This window comes from Candoia aspera, unplaced genomic scaffold (genome assembly GCF_035149785.1).
Source record: "Candoia aspera isolate rCanAsp1 unplaced genomic scaffold, rCanAsp1.hap2 H2.scaffold_112, whole genome shotgun sequence".
NCBI lineage: Eukaryota > Metazoa > Chordata > Lepidosauria > Squamata > Boidae > Candoia > Candoia aspera.
Window position 1 is genome coordinate 1 of NW_026948381.1, and position 20359 is coordinate 20359.

General features: G+C 50.2%; 1 protein-coding gene across 1 annotated transcript; it reads left to right on the forward strand.

Annotated features, from left to right (window-relative positions):
- The first annotated feature begins 13154 nt into the window (after positions 1 to 13154).
- LOC134507258 (putative inactive cytochrome P450 2G1) lies at positions 13155 to 16702 on the forward strand. Its single transcript, XM_063317769.1, has 4 exons — positions 13155 to 13319; positions 14343 to 14530; positions 15056 to 15197; positions 16377 to 16702. Exons 1-4 carry the CDS (start codon positions 13298 to 13300, stop codon positions 16571 to 16573), a joined length of 549 nt encoding a protein of 182 aa, XP_063173839.1. The 5' UTR covers positions 13155 to 13297; the 3' UTR covers positions 16574 to 16702.
- The last annotated feature ends 3657 nt before the right edge of the window (positions 16703 to 20359 follow it).

A 20359-nucleotide genomic window follows, 5' to 3' on the forward strand; every position in this document is an offset into this window, starting at 1 on the left:
TCCCTCCTTCTCCCTGTGTCCGTCCGTCCTTCCTTCCTTCCTTCCTTCCTTCCTTCCTTCCCTTCCTTCCCCCTGTGTCCTTCGTTCCTTCCGTCCATCCTTCCTTGCTGTCCGGTGTCCATCTGTCCTTCCTTCCTTCCTTCCCCGTGTCCGTCCTTTCTTCCTTCCTCTGTCCTGTGTCCATCCATCCATCCTTCCTTCCTTCCTTCCTCTGTCCTGTGTCCATCTGTCCTTCCTTCCTTCCTTCCTTCCTTCCTTCCTTGCTTCCCCCGTGCCCTTCCTTCCTTCCTTCCTTCCTGCCTTCCTCTGTCGTGTATCTGTCCATCCATACTTCCTTTCTTGTTTCCCCCGTGCCTTTCCTTGCTTCCTTCCTTCCTTCCTTCCTTCTTTCCTTCCTTCCTTCCTTCCTTCCTTCCTTCCTTCCTTCCTCTGTCGTGTATCTGTCCATCCATACTTCCTTTCTTGCTTCCCCCGTGCCCTTCCTTCCTTCCTTCCTTCCTTCCTTCCTTCCTTCCTTCCTTCTTTCCTTCTTTCCTTCCTTCCTTCCTACCTTCCTACCTTCCTTCATTCCTCTGTCCTGTCTCTGTCCGGATGTTCCTCCTTCGTTCCTTCCTTCGTTCCTTTGTTCCTTCCTTCCTTCCTTCCTCTGTCGTGTATCTGTCCATCCATACTTCCTTTCTTGCTTCCCCTGTGCCTTCCTTGCTTCCTTCCTTCCTTCCTTCCTTCCTTCCTTCCTTCCTTCCTTCTTTCCTTCCTTCCTTCCTTCCTTCCTTCCTCTGTCGTGTATCTGTCCATCCATACTTCCTTTCTTGCTTCCCCCGTGCCCTTCCTTCCTTCCTTCCTTCCTTCCTTCCTTCCTTCCTTCCTTCCTCTGTCCTGTGTCCGTCTGTCCTTCCTTCCTTCCTTCCCCCTCTGTCTGTCCTTCCTTCCTTGCTTGCTTCCTTCCTTCCTTCCCCCTGTGTCTGTCCTTCCTTCCTTGCTTGCTTCCTTCCTTCCTCTGTCCTGTGTCTGTCCATCCTTCCTTGCTTGCTTCCTTCCTTCCTTCCCCCTGTGTCTGTCCTTCCTTCCTTGCTTGCTTTCTTCCTTCCTCTGTCCTGTGTCCATCCATCCATCCTTCCTTCCTTCCTTCCTCTGTCCTGTGTCCATCTGTCCTTCCTTCCTTCCTTCCTTCCTTCCTTCCTTGCTTCCCCCGTGCCCTTCCTTCCTTCCTTCCTTCCTTCCTGCCTTCCTCTGTCGTGTATCTGTCCATCCATACTTCCTTTCTTGTTTCCCCCGTGCCTTTACTTGCTTCCTTCCTTCCTTCCTTCCTTCTTTCCTTCCTTCCTTCCTTCCTTCCTTCATTCCTTCCTCTGTCGTGTATCTGTCCATCCATACTTCCTTTCTTGCTTCCCCCGTGCCCTTCCTTCCTTCCTTCCTTCCTTCCTTCCTTCTTTCCTTCTTTCCTTCCTTCCTTCCTACCTTCCTACCTTCCTTCATTCCTCTGTCCTGTCTCTGTCCGGATGTTCCTCCTTCGTTCCTTCCTTCGTTCCTTTGTTCCTTCCTTCCTTCCTTCCTTCCTCTGTCGTGTATCTGTCCATCCATACTTCCTTTCTTGATTCCCCTGTGCCCTTCCTTGCTTCCTTCCTTCCTTCCTTCCTTCCTTCCTTCTTTCCTTCCTTTCTTCCTTCCTCTGTCCTGTGTCTGTTTGTCCATCCTTCCTTCCTTCCTCCCTTCCTTCCTTCCCCCTTTGTCCGTCCTTCCTTCCTTGCTTGCTTCCTTCCTTCCTCTGTCCTGTATCTGTCCATCCTTCCTTCCTTCCTTCCCCCTGTGTCCATCCTTCCTTCCTTGCTTGCTTCCTTCCTTCCTCTGTCGTTTGTCTGTCCATGCTTCCTTCCTTCCTTCCTCTGTCCTGTGTCCGTCTGTCCTTCCTTCTTTCCTTCCTTCCTTCTTTCCTTCCTTCCCTCCCCCTGTGTCGTTCCTTCGTTCCTTTGTTCCTTCTTTCCTCTGTCCTGTGTCCGTCCATCCATCCTTTCTTCCTTCGTTCCTTCCCCTGTGTCCTTCCTTCCTTCCTCCTTCCATCCTTCCTTCCTTCCTTCCTCTGTCCTGTGTCTGTTTGTCCATCCTTCCTTCCTTCCTCCCTTCCTTCCTTCCCCCTTTGTCCGTCCTTCCTTCCTTGCTTGCTTCCTTCCTTCCTCTGTCCTGTATCTGTCCATCCTTCCTTCCTTCCTTCCCCCTGTGTCCATCCTTCCTTGCTTGCTTGCTTGCTTCCTCCCTCTGTCGTTTGTCTGTCCATGCTTCCTTCCTTCCTTCCTCTGTCCTGTGTCCGTCCATCCTTCTTTCCTTGCTTCCTTCCTTCCTTGCCCCTGTGTCCGTCCTTTCTTCCTTCCTCGGTCCTGTGTCCCTCCGTCCCTCCTTCCTTCCGTCCATCCCTCCTTCCTCTGTCCTGTATCCGTCTGTCCATCCTTCCATCATTCCTTCCTTCTCTCTGTGTCCTTCCTTCCTTCCTTCTGTCCTTCCTTCCTCTGTCCTGTCTCTGTCGAGACATTCCTCCTTCCTTCCTTCCTTCCTTCCTTCCTTCCTTCTTTTCTCTGCCCTGTGTACATCCATCCGTCCTTTCTTCCTTCCTTCCCCCTGTGTCCGTCCTTCCTTCCTTCCTTCTCTTCCTTCCCCCTGTGTCCTTCGTTCCTTCCGTCCATCCTTCCTTGCTGTCCGGTGTCCATCTGTCCTTCCTTCCTTCCTTCCCCGTGTCCGTCCTTTCTTCCTTCCTCTGTCCTGTGTCCATCCATCCATCCTTCCTTCCTTCCTTCCTCTGTCCTGTGTCCGTCTGTCCTTCCTTCTTTCCTTCCTTCCTTCCTTCCTTCCTTCCTTCCTTTCTTCCCCCTGTGCCCTTCCTTCCTTCCTTCCGTCCTTCCTTCCTTCCTGTGTCCTGTGTCCGTCTGTCCATCCTTCCTTCCCTCCTTCTCCCTGTGTCCGTCCTTCCTTCCTTCCTTCCTTCCTTCCTTCCTTCCCTTCCTTCCCCCTGTGTCCTTCATTCCTTCCGTCCATCCTTCCTTGCTGTCCGGTGTCCATCTGTCCTTCCTTCCTTCCTTCCCCGTGTCCGTCCTTTCTTCCTTCCTCTGTCCTGTGTCCATCCATCCATCCTTCCTTCCTTCCTTCCTCTGTCCTGTGTCCATCTGTCCTTCCTTCTTTCCTTCCTTCCTTCCTTCCTTCCTTCCATTCTTCCCCCTGTGCCCTTCCTTCCTTCCTTCCTTCCTTCCTTCCTTCCTCTGTCGTGTATCTGTCCATCCATACTTCCTTTCTTGCTTCCCCCGTGCCCTTCCTTGCTTCCTTGCTTCCTTGCTTCCTTGCTTCCTTCCTTCCTTCCTTCCTTCCTTCCTCTGTCGTGTATCTGCCCATCCATACTTCCTTTCTTGCTTCCCCCGTACCGTTCCTTCCTTCCTTCCTTCCTTCCTTCCTTCCTTCTTTCCTTCCTTCCTTCTTACCTTCCTACCTTCCTTCATTCCTCTGTCCTGTCTCTGTCCGGATGTTCCTCCTTCGTTCCTTCCTTCCTTCGTTCCTTCCTTCCTTCCTTCCTTCCTTCCTTCCTTCCTCTGTCGTGTATCTGTCCATCCATACTTCCATTCTTGCTTCCCCTGTGCCCTTCCTTGCTTCCTTCCTTCCTTCCTTCCTTCCTTCTTTCCTTCCTTCCTTCCTTCCTTCCTTCCTCTGTCGTGTATCTGTCCATCCATACTTCCTTTCTTGCTTCCCCCGTGCCCTTCCTTGCTTCCTTCCTTCCTTCTTTCCTTCCTTCTTTCCTTCCTTCCTTCCTTCCTTCCTTCCTTCCTTCCTTCCTTCATTCCTTCCTCTGTCGTGTATCTGTCCATCCATACTTCCTTTCTTGCTTCCCCCGTGCCGTTCCTTCCTTCCTTCCTTCCTTCCTTCCTTCCTTCCTTCCTTCTTTCCTTCCTTCCTTCCTACCTTCCTACCTTCCTTCATTCCTCTGTCCTGTCTCTGTCCGGATGTTCCTCCTTCGTTCCTTCCTTCCTTCCTTCCTTCCTTCGGTCCTTCCTTCCTTCCTTCCTTCCTTCCTCTGTCGTGTATCTGTCCATCCATACTTCCTTTCTTGCTTCCCCCGTGCCGTTCCTTCCTTCCTTCCTTCCTTCCTTTCTTCCTTCCTTCCTTCCTTCCTTCCTCTGTCCTGTGTCCGTCTGTCCTTCCTTCCTTCCTTCCCCCTGTGTCTGTCCTTCCTTCCTTGCTTGCTTCCTTCCTTCCTCTGTCCTGTGTCGGTCCATCCTTCCTTGCTTGCTTCCTTCCTTCCTTCCCCCTGTGTCTGTCCTTCCTTCCTTGCTTGCTTTCTTCCTTCCTCTGTGCTGTGTCCATCCATCCGTCATTCCTTCCTTCCTTCCTTCCCCGTGTCCTTCCTTCCTTCCTTCCTTCCTTCCTTCCTTCCTTCCTTCCCTTTCTTCCCCCTGTGTCCTTCGTTCCTTCCGTCCATCCTTCCTTGCTGTCCGGTGTCCATCTGTCCTTCCTTCCTTCCTTCCCCGTGTCCGTCCTTTCTTCCTTCCTCTGTCCTGTGTCCATCCATCCATCCTTCCTTCCTTCCTTCCTTCCTCTGTCCTGTGTCCGTCTGTCCTTCCTTCTTTCCTTCCTTCCTTCCTTCCTTCCTTTCTTCCCCCTCTGCCCTTCCTTCCTTCCTTCCGTCCTTCCTTCCTTCCTCTGTCCTGTGTCCGTCTGTCCATCCTTCCTTCCGTCCTTCTCCCTGTGTCCGTCCGTCCTTCCTTCCTTCCTTCCTTCCTTCCTTCCCTTCCTTCCCCCTGTGTCCTTCCTTCCTTCCTTCTTTCCTTCCTTCCTTCCTTCCTTCCTTCCTTCCTTCCTTCCTTCCTTCCTCTGTCCTGTCTCTGTCCGGATGTTCCTCCTTCCTTCCTTCCTTCCTTCCATCCTTCCTTCCTTCCTTCCTTCCTCTGTCGTGTATCTGTCCATCCATACTTACTTACTTCCTTCCTTCCTTCCTTCCTTCCTTCCTTCCTTCCTTCCTTCCTCTGTCTTGTCTCTGTCCGGATATTCCTCCTTCCTTCCTTCCTTCCTTCCTTCCTTCCTCTGTCGTGTATCTGTCCATCCATACTTCCTTTCTTGATTCCCCTGTGCCCTTCCTTGCTTCCTTCCTTCCTTCCTTCCTTCCTTCCTTCCTTCCTTCTTTCCTTCCTTTCTTCCTTCCTCTGTCCTGTGTCTGTTTGTCCATCCTTCCTTCCTTCCTCCCTTCCTTCCTTCCCCCTTTGTCCGTCCTTCCTTCCTTGCTTGCTTCCTTCCTTCCTCTGTCCTGTATCTGTCCATCCTTCCTTCCTTCCTTCCCCCTGTGTCCATCCTTCCTTCCTTGCTTGCTTCCTTCCTTCCTCTGTCGTTTGTCTGTCCATGCTTCCTTCCTTCCTTCCTCTGTCCTGTGTCCGTCTGTCCTTCCTTCTTTCCTTCCTTCCTTCTTTCCTTCCTTCCCTCCCCCTGTGTCGTTCCTTCGTTCCTTTGTTCCTTCTTTCCTCTGTCCTGTGTCCGTCCATCCATCCTTTCTTCCTTCGTTCCTTCCCCTGTGTCCTTCCTTCCTTCCTCCTTCCATCCTTCCTTCCTTCCTTCCTCTGTCCTGTGTCTGTTTGTCCATCCTTCCTTCCTTCCTCCCTTCCTTCCTTCCCCCTTTGTCCGTCCTTCCTTCCTTGCTTGCTTCCTTCCTTCCTCTGTCCTGTATCTGTCCATCCTTCCTTCCTTCCTTCCCCCTGTGTCCATCCTTCCTTGCTTGCTTGCTTGCTTCCTCCCTCTGTCGTTTGTCTGTCCATGCTTCCTTCCTTCCTTCCTCTGTCCTGTGTCCGTCCATCCTTCTTTCCTTGCTTCCTTGCTTCCTTCCTTCCTTGCCCCTGTGTCCGTCCTTTCTTCCTTCCTCGGTCCTGTGTCCCTCCGTCCCTCCTTCCTTCCGTCCATCCCTCCTTCCTCTGTCCTGTATCCGTCTGTCCATCCTTCCATCATTCCTTCCTTCTCTCTGTGTCCTTCCTTCCTTCCTTCTGTCCTTCCTTCCTCTGTCCTGTCTCTGTCGAGACATTCCTCCTTCCTTCCTTCCTTCCTTCCTTCCTTCTTTTCTCTGCCCTGTGTACATCCATCCGTCCTTTCTTCCTTCCTTCCCCCTGTGTCCGTCCTTCCTTCCTTCCTTCCTTCCCTTCCTTCCCCCTGTGTCCTTCGTTCCTTCCGTCCATCCTTCCTTGCTGTCCGGTGTCCATCTGTCCTTCCTTCCTTCCTTCCCCGTGTCCGTCCTTTCTTCCTTCCTCTGTCCTGTGTCCATCCATCCATCCTTCCTTCCTTCCTTCCTCTGTCCTGTGTCCGTCTGTCCTTCCTTCTTTCCTTCCTTCCTTCCTTCCTTCCTTCCTTTCTTCCCCCTGTGCCCTTCCTTCCTTCCTTCCGTCCTTCCTTCCTTCCTGTGTCCTGTGTCCGTCTGTCCATCCTTCCTTCCCTCCTTCTCCCTGTGTCCGTCCTTCCTTCCTTCCTTCCTTCCTTCCTTCCCTTCCTTCCCCCTGTGTCCTTCATTCCTTCCGTCCATCCTTCCTTGCTGTCCGGTGTCCATCTGTCCTTCCTTCCTTCCTTCCCCGTGTCCGTCCTTTCTTCCTTCCTCTGTCCTGTGTCCATCCATCCATCCTTCCTTCCTTCCTTCCTCTGTCCTGTGTCCATCTGTCCTTCCTTCTTTCCTTCCTTCCTTCCTTCCTTCCTTCCTTCCTTCCTTCCTTCCTTCCTTCCATTCTTCCCCCTGTGCCCTTCCTTCCTTCCTTCCTTCCTTCCTTCCTTCCTTCCTTCCTTCCTCTGTCGTGTATCTGTCCATCCATACTTCCTTTCTTGCTTCCCCCGTGCCCTTCCTTGCTTCCTTGCTTCCTTCCTTCCTTCCTTCCTTCCTTCCTTCCTTCCTTCCTTCCTCTGTCGTGTATCTGCCCATCCATACTTCCTTTCTTGCTTCCCCCGTACCGTTCCTTCCTTCCTTCCTTCCTTCCTTCCTTCCTTCCTTCCTTCCTTCTTTCCTTCCTTCCTTCTTACCTTCCTACCTTCCTTCATTCCTCTGTCCTGTCTCTGTCCGGATGTTCCTCCTTCGTTCCTTCCTTCGTTCCTTCCTTCCTTCCTTCCTTCCTTCCTTCCTTCCTTCCTTCCTCTGTCGTGTATCTGTCCATCCATACTTCCTTTCTTGCTTCCCCTGTGCCCTTCCTTGCTTCCTTCCTTCCTTCCTTCCTTCCTTCCTTCTTTCCTTCCTTCCTTCCTTCCTTCCTTCCTCTGTCGTGTATCTGTCCATCCATACTTCCTTTCTTGCTTCCCCCGTGCCCTTCCTTGCTTCCTTCCTTCCTTCCTTCCTTCTTTCCTTCCTTCCTTCCTTCCTTCCTTCCTTCATTCCTTCCTCTGTCGTGTATCTGTCCATCCATACTTCCTTTCTTGCTTCCCCCGTGCCGTTCCTTCCTTCCTTCCTTCCTTCCTTCCTTCCTTCCTTCCTTCTTTCCTTCCTTCCTTCCTACCTTCCTACCTTCCTTCATTCCTCTGTCCTGTCTCTGTCCGGATGTTCCTCCTTCGTTCCTTCCTTCCTTCCTTCCTTCGGTCCTTCCTTCCTTCCTTCCTTCCTTCCTCTGTCGTGTATCTGTCCATCCATACTTCCTTTCTTGCTTCCCCCGTGCCGTTCCTTCCTTCCTTCCTTCCTTCCTTCCTTTCTTCCTTCCTTCCTTCCTTCCTCTGTCCTGTGTCCGTCTGTCCTTCCTTCCTTCCTTCCCCCTGTGTCTGTCCTTCCTTCCTTGCTTGCTTCCTTCCTTCCTCTGTCCTGTGTCGGTCCATCCTTCCTTGCTTGCTTCCTTCCTTCCTTCCCCCTGTGTCTGTCCTTCCTTCCTTGCTTGCTTTCTTCCTTCCTCTGTCCTGTGTCCATCCATCCGTCATTCCTTCCTTCCTTCCTTCCCCGTGTCCTTCCTTCCTTCCTTCCTTCCTTCCTTCCTTCCTTCCTTCCTTCCTTCCTTCCCTTTCTTCCCCCTGTGTCCTTCGTTCCTTCCGTCCATCCTTCCTTGCTGTCCGGTGTCCATCTGTCCTTCCTTCCTTCCTTCCCCGTGTCCGTCCTTTCTTCCTTCCTCTGTCCTGTGTCCATCCATCCATCCTTCCTTCCTTCCTTCCTTCCTCTGTCCTGTGTCCGTCTGTCCTTCCTTCTTTCCTTCCTTCCTTCCTTCCTTCCTTTCTTCCCCCTCTGCCCTTCCTTCCTTCCTTCCGTCCTTCCTTCCTTCCTCTGTCCTGTGTCCGTCTGTCCATCCTTCCTTCCGTCCTTCTCCCTGTGTCCGTCCGTCCTTCCTTCCTTCCTTCCTTCCTTCCTTCCTTCCTTCCTTCCCTTCCCCCTGTGTCCTTCCTTCCTTCTTTCCTTCCTTCCTTCCTTCCTTCCTTCCTTCCTTCCTTCCTTCCTTCCTTCCTTCCTTCCTCTGTCCTGTCTCTGTCCGGATGTTCCTCCTTCCTTCCTTCCTTCCATCCTTCCTTCCTTCCTTCCTTCTTTCCTCTGTCGTGTATCTGTCCATCCATACTTCCTTCCTTCCTTCCTTCCTTCCTTCCTTCCTTCCTTCCTTCCTTCCTTCCTCTGTCTTGTCTCTGTCCGGATATTCCTCCTTCCTTCCTTCCTTCCTTCCTTCCTTCCTTCCTTCCTTCCTTCCTTCCTCTGTCCTATCTCTGTCCGGATGTTCCTCCTTCCTTCCTTCCTTCCTTCCTTCCTTCCTTCCTTCCTTCCTTCCTTCCTCTGTCCTGTGTCCATCCATCCTTCCTTCCTTGCTTCCTTGCATCCTTCCTTACTTCCTTCCTTCCTTCCTCTGTCCTGTCTCTGTCCGGATGTTCCTCCTTCCTTCCTTCCTTCCTTCCTTCCTTCCTTCCTTCCTTCCTCTGTCCTATCTCTGTCCGGATGTTCCTCCTTCCTTCCTTCCTTCCTCCTTCCTTCCTTCCTTCCTTCCTTCCTTCCTCTGTCCTGTGTCCTTCCTTCCTTCCTTCCTTCCTTCCTTCCTTCCTTCCTTCCTTCCTCTGTCCTGTCTCTGTCCGGATGTTCCTCCTTCCTTCCTTCCTTCCTTCCTTCCTTCCTTCCTCTGTCCTGTGTCCGTCTGTCCTTCCTTCTTTCCTTCCTTCCTTCCTTCCTTCCTTTCTTCCCCCTGTGCCCTTCCTTCCTTCCTTCCTTCCTCTGTCGTGTATCTGTCCATCCATACTTCCTTTCTTGCTTCCCCTGTGCCCTTCCTTCCTTCCTTCCTTCCTCTGTCCTGTATCTGTCCTTCCTTCCTTCCTTCCTTCCTTCCTTCCTTCCTTCCTTCCTTCCTTCCTTTCTCTGTCCTGTCTCCGTCCTTCCTTCCTTCCTTCCTTCCTTCCTTCCTTCCTCTGTCCTGTATCTGTCCATCCTTGCTTCCTTGCTTCCTTGCCTCCTTGCCTCCTTGCTTCCTTGCTTCCTTGCTTCCTTCCTTCCTTCCCCCTGTGTCCATCCCTCTTTCCTTCCCTCCTTCCCCCTTTGTCCTGCCTTCCTTCCTTCTTTCCCCCTGCGTCCTTCCGTCCTTCCGTCCTTCCTTCCCCGTGTCTGTCCGTCCATCCTTCCTGTGTCCGTCTGTCCTTTCTTCCTTCCTTCCTTCCTCTGTCCTGTATCTGTCCATCCTTGCTTCCTTGCCTCCTTGCTTCCTTGCTTCCTTGCTTCCTTCCTTCCTTCCCCCTGTGTGAATCCTTCCTTCCTTCCTTCCTTCCTCTGTCCTGTATCTGTCCATTCTTGCTTCCTTGCTTCCTTGCCTCCTTGCTTCCTTGCTTCCTTGCTTCCTTGCTTCCTTCCCCCTGTGTCCATCCCTCTTTCCTTCCCTCCTTCCCCCTTTGTCCTGCCTTCCTTCCTTCTTTCCCCCTGCGTCCTTCCTTCCTTCCTTCCTTCCTTCCTTCCTTCCTTCCTTCCTTCCTTCCTTCCTTCCCTGGGTCTGTGCTTCCTTGCTTGCTTGCTTCCTTCCTTCCTCTGTCCTTTGTCCGTCCATGGTTCCTTGCTTGTTTGCTTCCTTCCTTCCTTCCTTCCTCTGTCGTGTATCTGTCCATCCATACTTCCTTTCTTGCTTCCCCCGTGCCCTTCCTTCCTTCCTGCCTTCCTTCCTCTGTCCTGTGTCCGTCTGTCCATCCTTCCTTCATTCCTTCCTTCCCCCTGTGTGCATCCTTCCTTCCTTCCTCTGTCCTGTTTCTGTCTGTCCTTCCCTCCTTCCTTCATTCCGTCCGTCCTTCCTTCCTTCCTTCTTGCCTTCCCTCCTCTGTCCTGTGTCTGTCTGTCCATCCTTCCTTCATTCCTTCCTTCCCCCTGTGTGCGTCCTTCCTTCCTTCCTTCCTCTGTCCTGTTTCTGTCTGTCCTTCCCTCCTTCCTTCCTTCATTCCGTCCGTCCTTCCTTCCTTCCTGCCTTCCTTCCTCTGTCCTGTGTCCGTCCTTCCTTCCTTCCTTCCTTCCCCCTGTGTGCGTCCTTCCTTCCTTCCTTCCTCTGTCCTGTTTCTGTCTGTCCTTCCCTCCTTCCTTCCTTCATTCCGTCCGTCCTTCCTTCCTTCCTGCCTTCCTTCCTCTGTCCTGTGTCCATCCATCCATCCTTCCTTCCTTCCTTCCTTCCTCTGTCCTGTGTCCGTCTGTCCTTCCTTCTTTCCTTCCTTCCTTCCTTCCTTCCTTTCTTCCCCCTCTGCCCTTCCTTCCTTCCTTCCGTCCTTCCTTCCTTCCTCTGTCCTGTGTCCGTCTGTCCATCCTTCCTTCCGTCCTTCTCCCTGTGTCCGTCCGTCCTTCCTTCCTTCCTTCCTTCCTTCCTTCCTTCCTTCCTTCCCTTCCCCCTGTGTCCTTCCTTCCTTCTTTCCTTCCTTCCTTCCTTCCTTCCTTCCTTCCTTCCTTCCTTCCTTCCTTCCTTCCTTCCTTCCTCTGTCCTGTCTCTGTCCGGATGTTCCTCCTTCCTTCCTTCCTTCCATCCTTCCTTCCTTCCTTCCTTCTTTCCTCTGTCGTGTATCTGTCCATCCATACTTCCTTCCTTCCTTCCTTCCTTCCTTCCTTCCTTCCTTCCTTCCTTCCTTCCTTCCTTCCTTCCTTCCTCTGTCTTGTCTCTGTCCGGATATTCCTCCTTCCTTCCTTCCTTCCTTCCTTCCTTCCTTCCTTCCTTCCTTCCTTCCTCTGTCCTATCTCTGTCCGGATGTTCCTCCTTCCTTCCTTCCTTCCTTCCTTCCTTCCTTCCTTCCTTCCTTCCTTCCTTCCTCTGTCCTGTGTCCATCCATCCTTCCTTCCTTGCTTCCTTGCATCCTTCCTTACTTCCTTCCTTCCTTCCTCTGTCCTGTCTCTGTCCGGATGTTCCTCCTTCCTTCCTTCCTTCCTTCCTTCCTTCCTTCCTTCCTTCCTTCCTTCCTTCCTTCCTTCCTTCCTTCCTCTGTCCTATCTCTGTCCGGATGTTCCTCCTTCCTTCCTTCCTTCCTCCTTCCTTCCTTCCTTCCTTCCTTCCTTCCTCTGTCCTGTGTCCTTCCTTCCTTCCTTCCTTCCTTCCTTCCTTCCTTCCTTCCTTCCTTCCTTCCTTCCTCTGTCCTGTCTCTGTCCGGATGTTCCTCCTTCCTTCCTTCCTTCCTTCCTTCCTTCCTCTGTCCTGTGTCCGTCTGTCCTTCCTTCTTTCCTTCCTTCCTTCCTTCCTTTCTTCCCCCTGTGCCCTTCCTTCCTTCCTTCCTTCCTCTGTCGTGTATCTGTCCATCCATACTTCCTTTCTTGCTTCCCCTGTGCCCTTCCTTCCTTCCTTCCTTCCTCTGTCCTGTATCTGTCCTTCCTTCCTTCCTTCCTTCCTTCCTTCCTTCCTTCCTTCCTTCCTTCCTTCCTTTCTCTGTCCTGTCTCCGTCCTTCCTTCCTTCCTTCCTTCCTTCCTTCCTTCCTCTGTCCTGTATCTGTCCATCCTTGCTTCCTTGCTTCCTTGCCTCCTTGCCTCCTTGCTTCCTTGCTTCCTTGCTTCCTTCCTTCCTTCCCCCTGTGTCCATCCCTCTTTCCTTCCCTCCTTCCCCCTTTGTCCTGCCTTCCTTCCTTCTTTCCCCCTGCGTCCTTCCGTCCTTCCGTCCTTCCTTCCCCGTGTCTGTCCGTCCATCCTTCCTGTGTCCGTCTGTCCTTTCTTCCTTCCTTCCTTCCTCTGTCCTGTATCTGTCCATCCTTGCTTCCTTGCCTCCTTGCTTCCTTGCTTCCTTGCTTCCTTCCTTCCTTCCCCCTGTGTGAATCCTTCCTTCCTTCCTTCCTTCCTCTGTCCTGTATCTGTCCATTCTTGCTTCCTTGCTTCCTTGCCTCCTTGCTTCCTTGCTTCCTTGCTTCCTTGCTTCCTTCCCCCTGTGTCCATCCCTCTTTCCTTCCCTCCTTCCCCCTTTGTCCTGCCTTCCTTCCTTCTTTCCCCCTGCGTCCTTCCTTCCTTCCTTCCTTCCTTCCTTCCTTCCTTCCTTCCCTGGGTCTGTGCTTCCTTGCTTGCTTGCTTCCTTCCTTCCTCTGTCCTTTGTCCGTCCATGGTTCCTTGCTTGTTTGCTTCCTTCCTTCCTTCCTTCCTCTGTCGTGTATCTGTCCATCCATACTTCCTTTCTTGCTTCCCCCGTGCCCTTCCTTCCTTCCTGCCTTCCTTCCTCTGTCCTGTGTCCGTCTGTCCATCCTTCCTTCATTCCTTCCTTCCCCCTGTGTGCATCCTTCCTTCCTTCCTCTGTCCTGTTTCTGTCTGTCCTTCCCTCCTTCCTTCATTCCGTCCGTCCTTCCTTCCTTCCTTCTTGCCTTCCCTCCTCTGTCCTGTGTCTGTCTGTCCATCCTTCCTTCATTCCTTCCTTCCCCCTGTGTGCGTCCTTCCTTCCTTCCTTCCTCTGTCCTGTTTCTGTCTGTCCTTCCCTCCTTCCTTCCTTCATTCCGTCCGTCCTTCCTTCCTTCCTGCCTTCCTTCCTCTGTCCTGTGTCCGTCCTTCCTTCCTTCCTTCCTTCCCCCTGTGTGCGTCCTTCCTTCCTTCCTTCCTCTGTCCTGTTTCTGTCTGTCCTTCCCTCCTTCCTTCCTTCATTCCGTCCGTCCTTCCTTCCTTCCTGCCTTCCTTCCTCTGTCCTGTGTCCGTCCTTCCTTCCTTCCTTCCTTCCTTCCTTCCTTCCTTCCTTCCTTCCTTCTTCCTTCCTCTGTTTTCAATGGTTTCAAAATGAATACATATTTGGTAAAGATCCTATTTCCATTCTTTTTTTTTACTGACGAGAGGCAGAGCGGAAAGGTTCAAGTTTTGAAGAAGAGCAACTACGAGTCTTACTGTCTGACCTACTCACAGCTGGAACAGAGACCACGTCAGGGACACTTCAGTGGGGATTGCTCTATTTGATGGCCTTCCCAGAGATCCAAGGTACAGAATTGTGAACCAGTGCTCCTGAATAGCCATAGTAATAGTTACATATATCAGTGATGCCAGACTATGACACGTGTGTCAAAGGTGACATGCCACCACATTTGGGGTGACACACCAGCGTTCACCAACACCCAACAACCACTATTTTCCCTGTTTGAGTTACCAAAGAAACGTTTCTTTATATGAGAGCACCACATATGATTGGATTGTATTTTTTGAAATAAATAATTAGGTAAAGAAGGAAGGGGGAGGAACAGAGGGAGGGAGGAAGGAAAAGGAAGGAAGGAAGAGGAAGGAAGGGAAGAGGGATGAAGGGAGGGAAGAAAGGAAGGAGGAGGGAGGGAGGAAGACAGAAGGAGGGAAGGGAGGGAGGAGGGAGGAAGGAAGGAAGGAAAGGAGGAGGAGGGAGGGAGGGAGGAAGGAGGAGGGAGGAAGGGAAGGAAGGAAGATTTCTGATGCTCCCTGCCAGCTTCCCACAAACAAAGTGAATAAAGTTACAGAATGCATCCAAAATCTGGGACCCATGACTCCCATGAGGTTGAAATTTGGCAAATATTGTAAATCATTTTATCACCTAAAAATGATCATAAAACGTTTTATGACATAGTACAAAATGTCATTAAACATTTCCTGTGGTCAGCTCCTGATGTTTGACTGTGCTGTACAGTTCAGTATGAATGACATGGGCTATTTTCAAGCCAGAGACATCTCTGAGTATCTCCCTGAATTTTTAAGAACTTTTCCAGTGAAGGCAGGGCATTGGAAGCGCTGCCACTGTTGAAGGCATTGAGGAACCTGGTGAGGAAATATCTCTGAAACAATGACCCAGAGGGTCACGAGTTGTCTAGTCTTCAGCAATTACATAAAATGGGAAGGAGGGAGTCAGTATCCTGGCTGGGAATTCAGTGAGCTGCAGTCTCATCACTTCTGGTGGGCACCTGGTTGGGAAGTATACCAAACACGTCTACGTAGAGTCAGTGAAATGTTTTCCAGAAGGTAACTGAGCTATTTGCTCCTCAGAGAAATGCCAGAAGGAAATAGACACTGTTCTGGAAAACAATGCAAGCCTGAAGTATGAAGATCGAGGAAAGTTGCCCTACACAAACGCCGTCATTCACGAAATCCAACGCATTTCAAGTATTGTTCCTCTTGGAGTAGGCCATACATCCATTAAAGATGTACAGCTTTTTGGATACCAAATTCCCAAGGTAAAAGCAGAAACATTTGAATGTGAACCATGAAGTGTTAGTGATTCTCCAGGCAATCTGTAGCAGTTCGATGTGAGAAGTATATGTCTGTGTGTGTGTGTGTGTGTGTGTAGAGAGAGAGAGAGAGAGAGTGAGAGAGAAATTGAAAGAAATCCTGATATTTGATACGGAAGGAAGATACTTCAGTAAAATGCATAGTTGGCGGGGAGGGTGGGTGTGTTGTTCTATAAGGACCTTTCAATACACCCAATTTCTGAAATCTGAGCAGTTCTTATAAACCGTGAGTGATAGCTCACGGTGTAGGATTTGCCACATCTCCTGCCTTGGTCCCTGCCCCCCTTTTCCCTAATACCGAGTTCAGCTCTGTTTGATGCGTAAGTCCTCCCTGTCCCTTCTCTCCCTCATCTGCTGTTCCTCAACCACATCTCAGCGGGGTCTGTCTGAAGGCTCCGCCAGTCGCATTCTGAGCCACGTCTGACAACGAGGGCTTTCTTCCACATGACCTACTTGTCTTGGTTTGTGCAGGGCACGGCGGTTTTTGTCAACATCCATTCTGTCCTTTGTGATGAATCTCAGTGGAAGTTCCCAAATGAGTTCAACCCCTCCAACTTCCTGAATGACAAGGGAGGGTTTGTGAAGCCAGAAGCCTTTTTGCCATTTTCAGCAGGTGAATTTCTTTTCTCCCTTTCTCTCTCGATCTTACACAGACTGTTAGTGGCAATTCGTGCACCACATCCTGAACCCCAAACTCCCCAACCTTTCTTTAGAGACTTATGGAAGTCAGCTCCTGGGCCCAGCCTATAATTCACTGTCCCAGATGAAGGCAGGGTTGAAAAAAGATCAGGTAACCATGTTGAATGCGGTCATTGCAGAACAGCTGAAAAATGTTTCCTTACGCCTGTGGAATTCACTCTGGGGGCATCATTACCTGGGTCTGTGAAAGCACTGTGGGAGGTTTTCTGTCTGAATGTCTCTTTGGAGATGGTGGGACAGGATAAAGCAAAGGAACTGCTAAATTCCTGAACCACCTTCAGACAATCCTTGTGTCTGGCTCTGAGCAGCTGCCTCAGTGCAAATAGATTTTGTCGAGCAAGATGCTCACAAGAGGTTTTCTCTAACTGTATTTACAAGTAGCCCTCATACAGCAACCATTTGCAGTTACAAGGGTGATTTAAAAGTAACTTTGCGACCAATCCTCGTATTTACAACCTTCACAGGTCTGTGAAGCAGAGGAAAGCTCAAATCGGATCATGAGCGCAGTTGCGGTTTCACTTAGCAACCGCTTCCTTTGACAACCGAGTGGCCGGTCCCAATTGTGGTTGCTAAACGAGGACTAGCTGTACTGCAAGGAGAGGGATCCGATCACAAGAATTGCCGCAATTGGGACATTATCACTATTGTGGGCCAGAAAGAGCAGGATTGAAAGAACAATAAACAAACTTTATTGAAGAAAATGGACTGGGACAAGAAAGGCTGAATTAGTTAAGCCTTTCTACATCTGGGAGCCTGAACTGTGCTCCCTCCACGATGGAGAAAGAACGAGACAGGTAAATGCTTGAACTGCACACGTCAGAGTCAAACAAGAAAAGAGGAATTGAACTGGGGGAGGAAAGAAGTGAATGTCGACTTGAGAATATCAGTAGAGCAATAGAAGGTGGGCGGCATAGAGGCAAACGAGGTAAGTCTTTTAGAGAAGGAGAGAAGACAAAGAACCGCACCAACTTGGGCAATCAGGGGAGGTTTGGGATCATTTGGCAGAGAACCAAACAGGCCCAGGAGTTGAAAAAGGTTGGCGCCCTCACCTGGCTGAATGGCCGCCTCTGTCTCCTCTGCTTTGATGTTTCAGGGCCCAGAGTCTGCTTAGGGGAGAACCTGGCCCGGATGGAGCTCTTCCTCTTCTTCACCAGCATTCTAAGCAACTTCCAGCTATTGTGGCCAGATAAATCCCAAGCACCAGATTTTACACCACACTTTGCGGTCACACAATCCCCCTCCCCCTTCAAGGTGTCCCTGAAATGTCGCCAGCCAAGTGAACAGGTCTAAGTGAGGATCTGCAAGAGGATTGATCCAAGACAACCTCCTCTCCAACAGCCAGCGGCCTTCCCTACTTCCAATTCACCACTTAAGATCTTTCTTACAAATGTAAATAAAATGCTATCTTATGCGAAATCATTCAGTAGATGGTATGTCTTGCTTATGATGAGGACGAAGCTCACTTTTCCAGGGCTCTGCCCCCTTTCTTCAAGGTTCCTGGGAGGAGGAATAGAGAAGAGCAAAGTGCACGGCGGTTTCTGAAGTGGCTCTTCGTGGCATGGGAATCCGGGGCCCTTCCAGAACAGGGGAAATGTGCAGGGGAGGGGACAGTGGGACTCCTGAGTTTAGGGGCCCACCTGCCTTGCTCCTTGCCAGTCAACCCTACAAGCAAGGCCAGGTTAAGAAACAGACACCACTCGGATGCCAGGAAGGCTGCTTTATTTTGGAGAATAAAGGAAGGTTCTTAAAGATTAAATAAAGAAAATAAAGAAAGATTCTTGAAGATTCTTTACAGAATTCTTTAAGAGAATTCTTAAATTCTTCACAGAATTCTTTAGAGAACCTTGAAAGCCTCTCGAAACCTTTCATGGCCCCTTTTGAAGGACAACCAAGTCAGAGTCCAGCCGTTCTGAGTGTCATCTTGCACTTTCTACTTTTCCAGGGCTAAGTAACAGGTTCACCTCTTCCATCTCAGGGATAAACGGGCAATAATGATAGAAGAACCAGAGAACCTGTTTTTGCGTCACCAAAAAACTCTACTAGGAAAGATTTGAAATGTGGCTAAATAGGGTTCCTCTTCAGTAGATTTGGAGGGATAATAGATTGATGAAAGGTCGGCAACATTTGTTTGCTGTCTGGCGAACTTGGAGCCATTCAACTGCACATAAATCTCTCTGTCAATCCTGGCAATGGAGGAGCTGTCCCAGAGAAAGTAGGATTGATCTTTTGGGGACCCCGCAAATAGAACTGTGTCTGTCCAGAGAAACAGATGCATGTTTGCCTGGAGGGGGTAGAGCCTTCTTTTGATGTTAGAGGAACTTTGGATTGTGTAGCAATACCGCTATTCACCTCCCCAGCAGTTACTGACTTATTCGGTGGTTTCAGTTGTTGATCATCACCGATGGTTTGTATTCTCTTTATTGGCGAGGCAATTATTAGTTCTTTGTTCTAAGTTAGGAGGCTTAATTGGGACTTCTGCCTGGCCTTCAATAAAAGCAGAGAGTTTTCCTGTCTGTTTTTGGACAAACACCTTGAAATCATTTGTCCGTGAATCCAGGTTGTTCGTTATGGAAGCCAACCGCTCACACCCTGAGACTGCCGTTTGAGCTGTAAGAAGGCATTGTTTGGCCATAATTTCAGTGGATTTTTCCCATGGAAGCAACCTCTCCTGCTTCTGGCTCTGCAAAGCCTTGTTTTTATTCTTGTTCTTGTGGTCCCCCAGAGTGACAAGAGTTAGCTGGTAAGGCTAACTGGAGAAGCGCAAGGGGAGGCAAGGGGGGAGCTAAACTGCCCAGCTGATTCTTCTTTAAGGGAAACTGAAAGATCTAGCAATTGTTATTTCCCCCCTTCAGTTTGAAGGTCCCCTTCCAATGCTTCAACTTCCTTAGTCTAGTCTACCTTATAGGACTGTCATGCAAAGACAACACAGGTACCTTTATGTTAGCCCTGCAAGATAGTCCAGGCAAGAAGCACACCCAGCAGTACTAGCTCTGTCTTAATTGTAAGGTTAAAAAGGTAAAGGTTTCCCTTGACGTAAAGTCCAGTCGAGTCCGACTCTAGGGGGCGGTGCTCATCTCTGTTTCTAAGCCGTTAGAGCCGGCGTTGTCCATAGACCCGTCTGTGGTCATGTGGCCAGCATGACGACACGGAACGCCGTTACCTTCCCGCCGAAGCGGTACCTATTGATCTACTCACATTTGCATGTTTTCGAACTGCTAGGTGAGCAGGAGCTGGGATTAACAACGGGAGCTCACCCCACCGCGCGGTTTCAAACTGCCGACCTTCCGATCGACAGCTCAGCGGTTTAACCCGCAGCGCCACCGCGTCCCTAATTGTAAGGTTACATTAAGGGAATCTTGCAAGGCTGAAAGAATTTCTCCCCTCCTTTCCTTTCATCTCTGGAAAACCAGGGAGGGCCCCTTCAGAAACACTTCCCACACCCTCCCTCCTTCTGTGGGCTGCGATAGCTTTTTTAAAAAATGTATTAACCGTTTTTATTAATTGTTCAAGATGTAATTAAAGCACATAATGCAGAATGTAAGATCGATAGAACACAAGTTTAAAAAAAAACCAGGAAAAGCTAAAACGGTACAGGAATAGGCAAAGCAGCATATCCGACCAGTGGCTTCTGATCTTTTCCAGCACAGGTATAAAAGTACATAAAAGTTAATCTCTTACTATTAATTGAACTTTTAGTAACATTGTATCTCTAAAATCGAACCATTCAATCATCAAAACCTAAAACCAAGACTTCATTCTTCTGTGTTACCAGCGAAGAGTCCCAGAGCAGTTTTCACATGCTGATTGTCCTGTCTGTGACTCTTCCTCCTGTTTCCCAAGGTCACTCCCACAGACCATTACATTTCAACAGACAAACGAGGACAAAGGGCTGCCCACGCTCCATTATGCCGAAAGAGCTGGAGAAAAAACTCAGGATTTAAACCTTGGGGGAAAGGCAAATATATGGATAGGACAGATTCTTATACTCTGTAAAAGCTGGTCTAACTGATCTATCGCAGTGCCTTGTGGATAAGCTTGACCTCTCCGTAGGACAGCTCCAGACAGATAGTTGAAGAACAAGCTGTAAAGAAATGCATTAACTTCGGAAAGCCCAGCCGTTAAATAGCCTGAGGAAGGGATCCCATGCAATTCCACCATCCATGTAGCTCAGCCAAGGCTGGGTGAAAATTGCTGTTGCTCCAATGGCTCTGTTCTTGGGCTGCAGGACTTGGTGTTCTCTTGGCACAGAACACCCTATCTGATCTCACACGCAGAGATCAAAGCCAATAATGCAAAACTTTGGACTCTTCTGGAGGTCAAGCCTTCCTATTAAACCTCTCAGGAATATCATTTAAGCCGAGCAGGCAGCAGGGAAAAGTTTGCAAATTTTGCTTACAAATGGGGGTAGAAACTTCTTTGTGTGACCATGTTCTGCACCTCACGAGGTTTTTGGGGACACGATGGTGGTAGGGGAGCCGCACACAGCTTCCTCAGAAGCATGGCCAAGGCCAGAGTTTCCTTTTTTGTTTCTTTGCATTGGAAGGAAATCTTACCATGTCCGTTCCGAGCCGGGAATGAAAGTTCTTATTGCTTGACCAGAGATAATTTTATTTTCCAAGAGCATGTGCAGAGTCTGCTGGTTGGAGGTGGCCACGCTCGCATTTCCCCCACAAGCCCCTTGTATAGGAGGGCTTGGCTGTTGTTATGTGAAAGTGTTCCTGCCCTCTAGGAACTTCTGAGAAAAGGGGGGTGGCTGACCACAGAGCGCCCCCTCTCTGAAATCCGGATTTTACTGGATTTCAGAGAGGGGGTGCTCTGTAGTCAGCCCGCCTGCTGTTTGTGGTTCCCTTTCTGATAGCCCACGTTCCCTGCTTTGCTGCGGCTTTGTCTGCTAGCCTGGACTGTCCACCTTGGAAGGGATCTTTGTCATTTGATTATGGAGATCTGTTTGGCTGTTCACCTGAATGGCTCTGCTCAATGCTGTGAATGAGCAGCCCTTTGTGTTCCACGTCTTCTGATCAAAGCTGAAGGTAATCCTTGCCTAAACAGTTGAGCTTCCTTTTCCATTTTAATCTC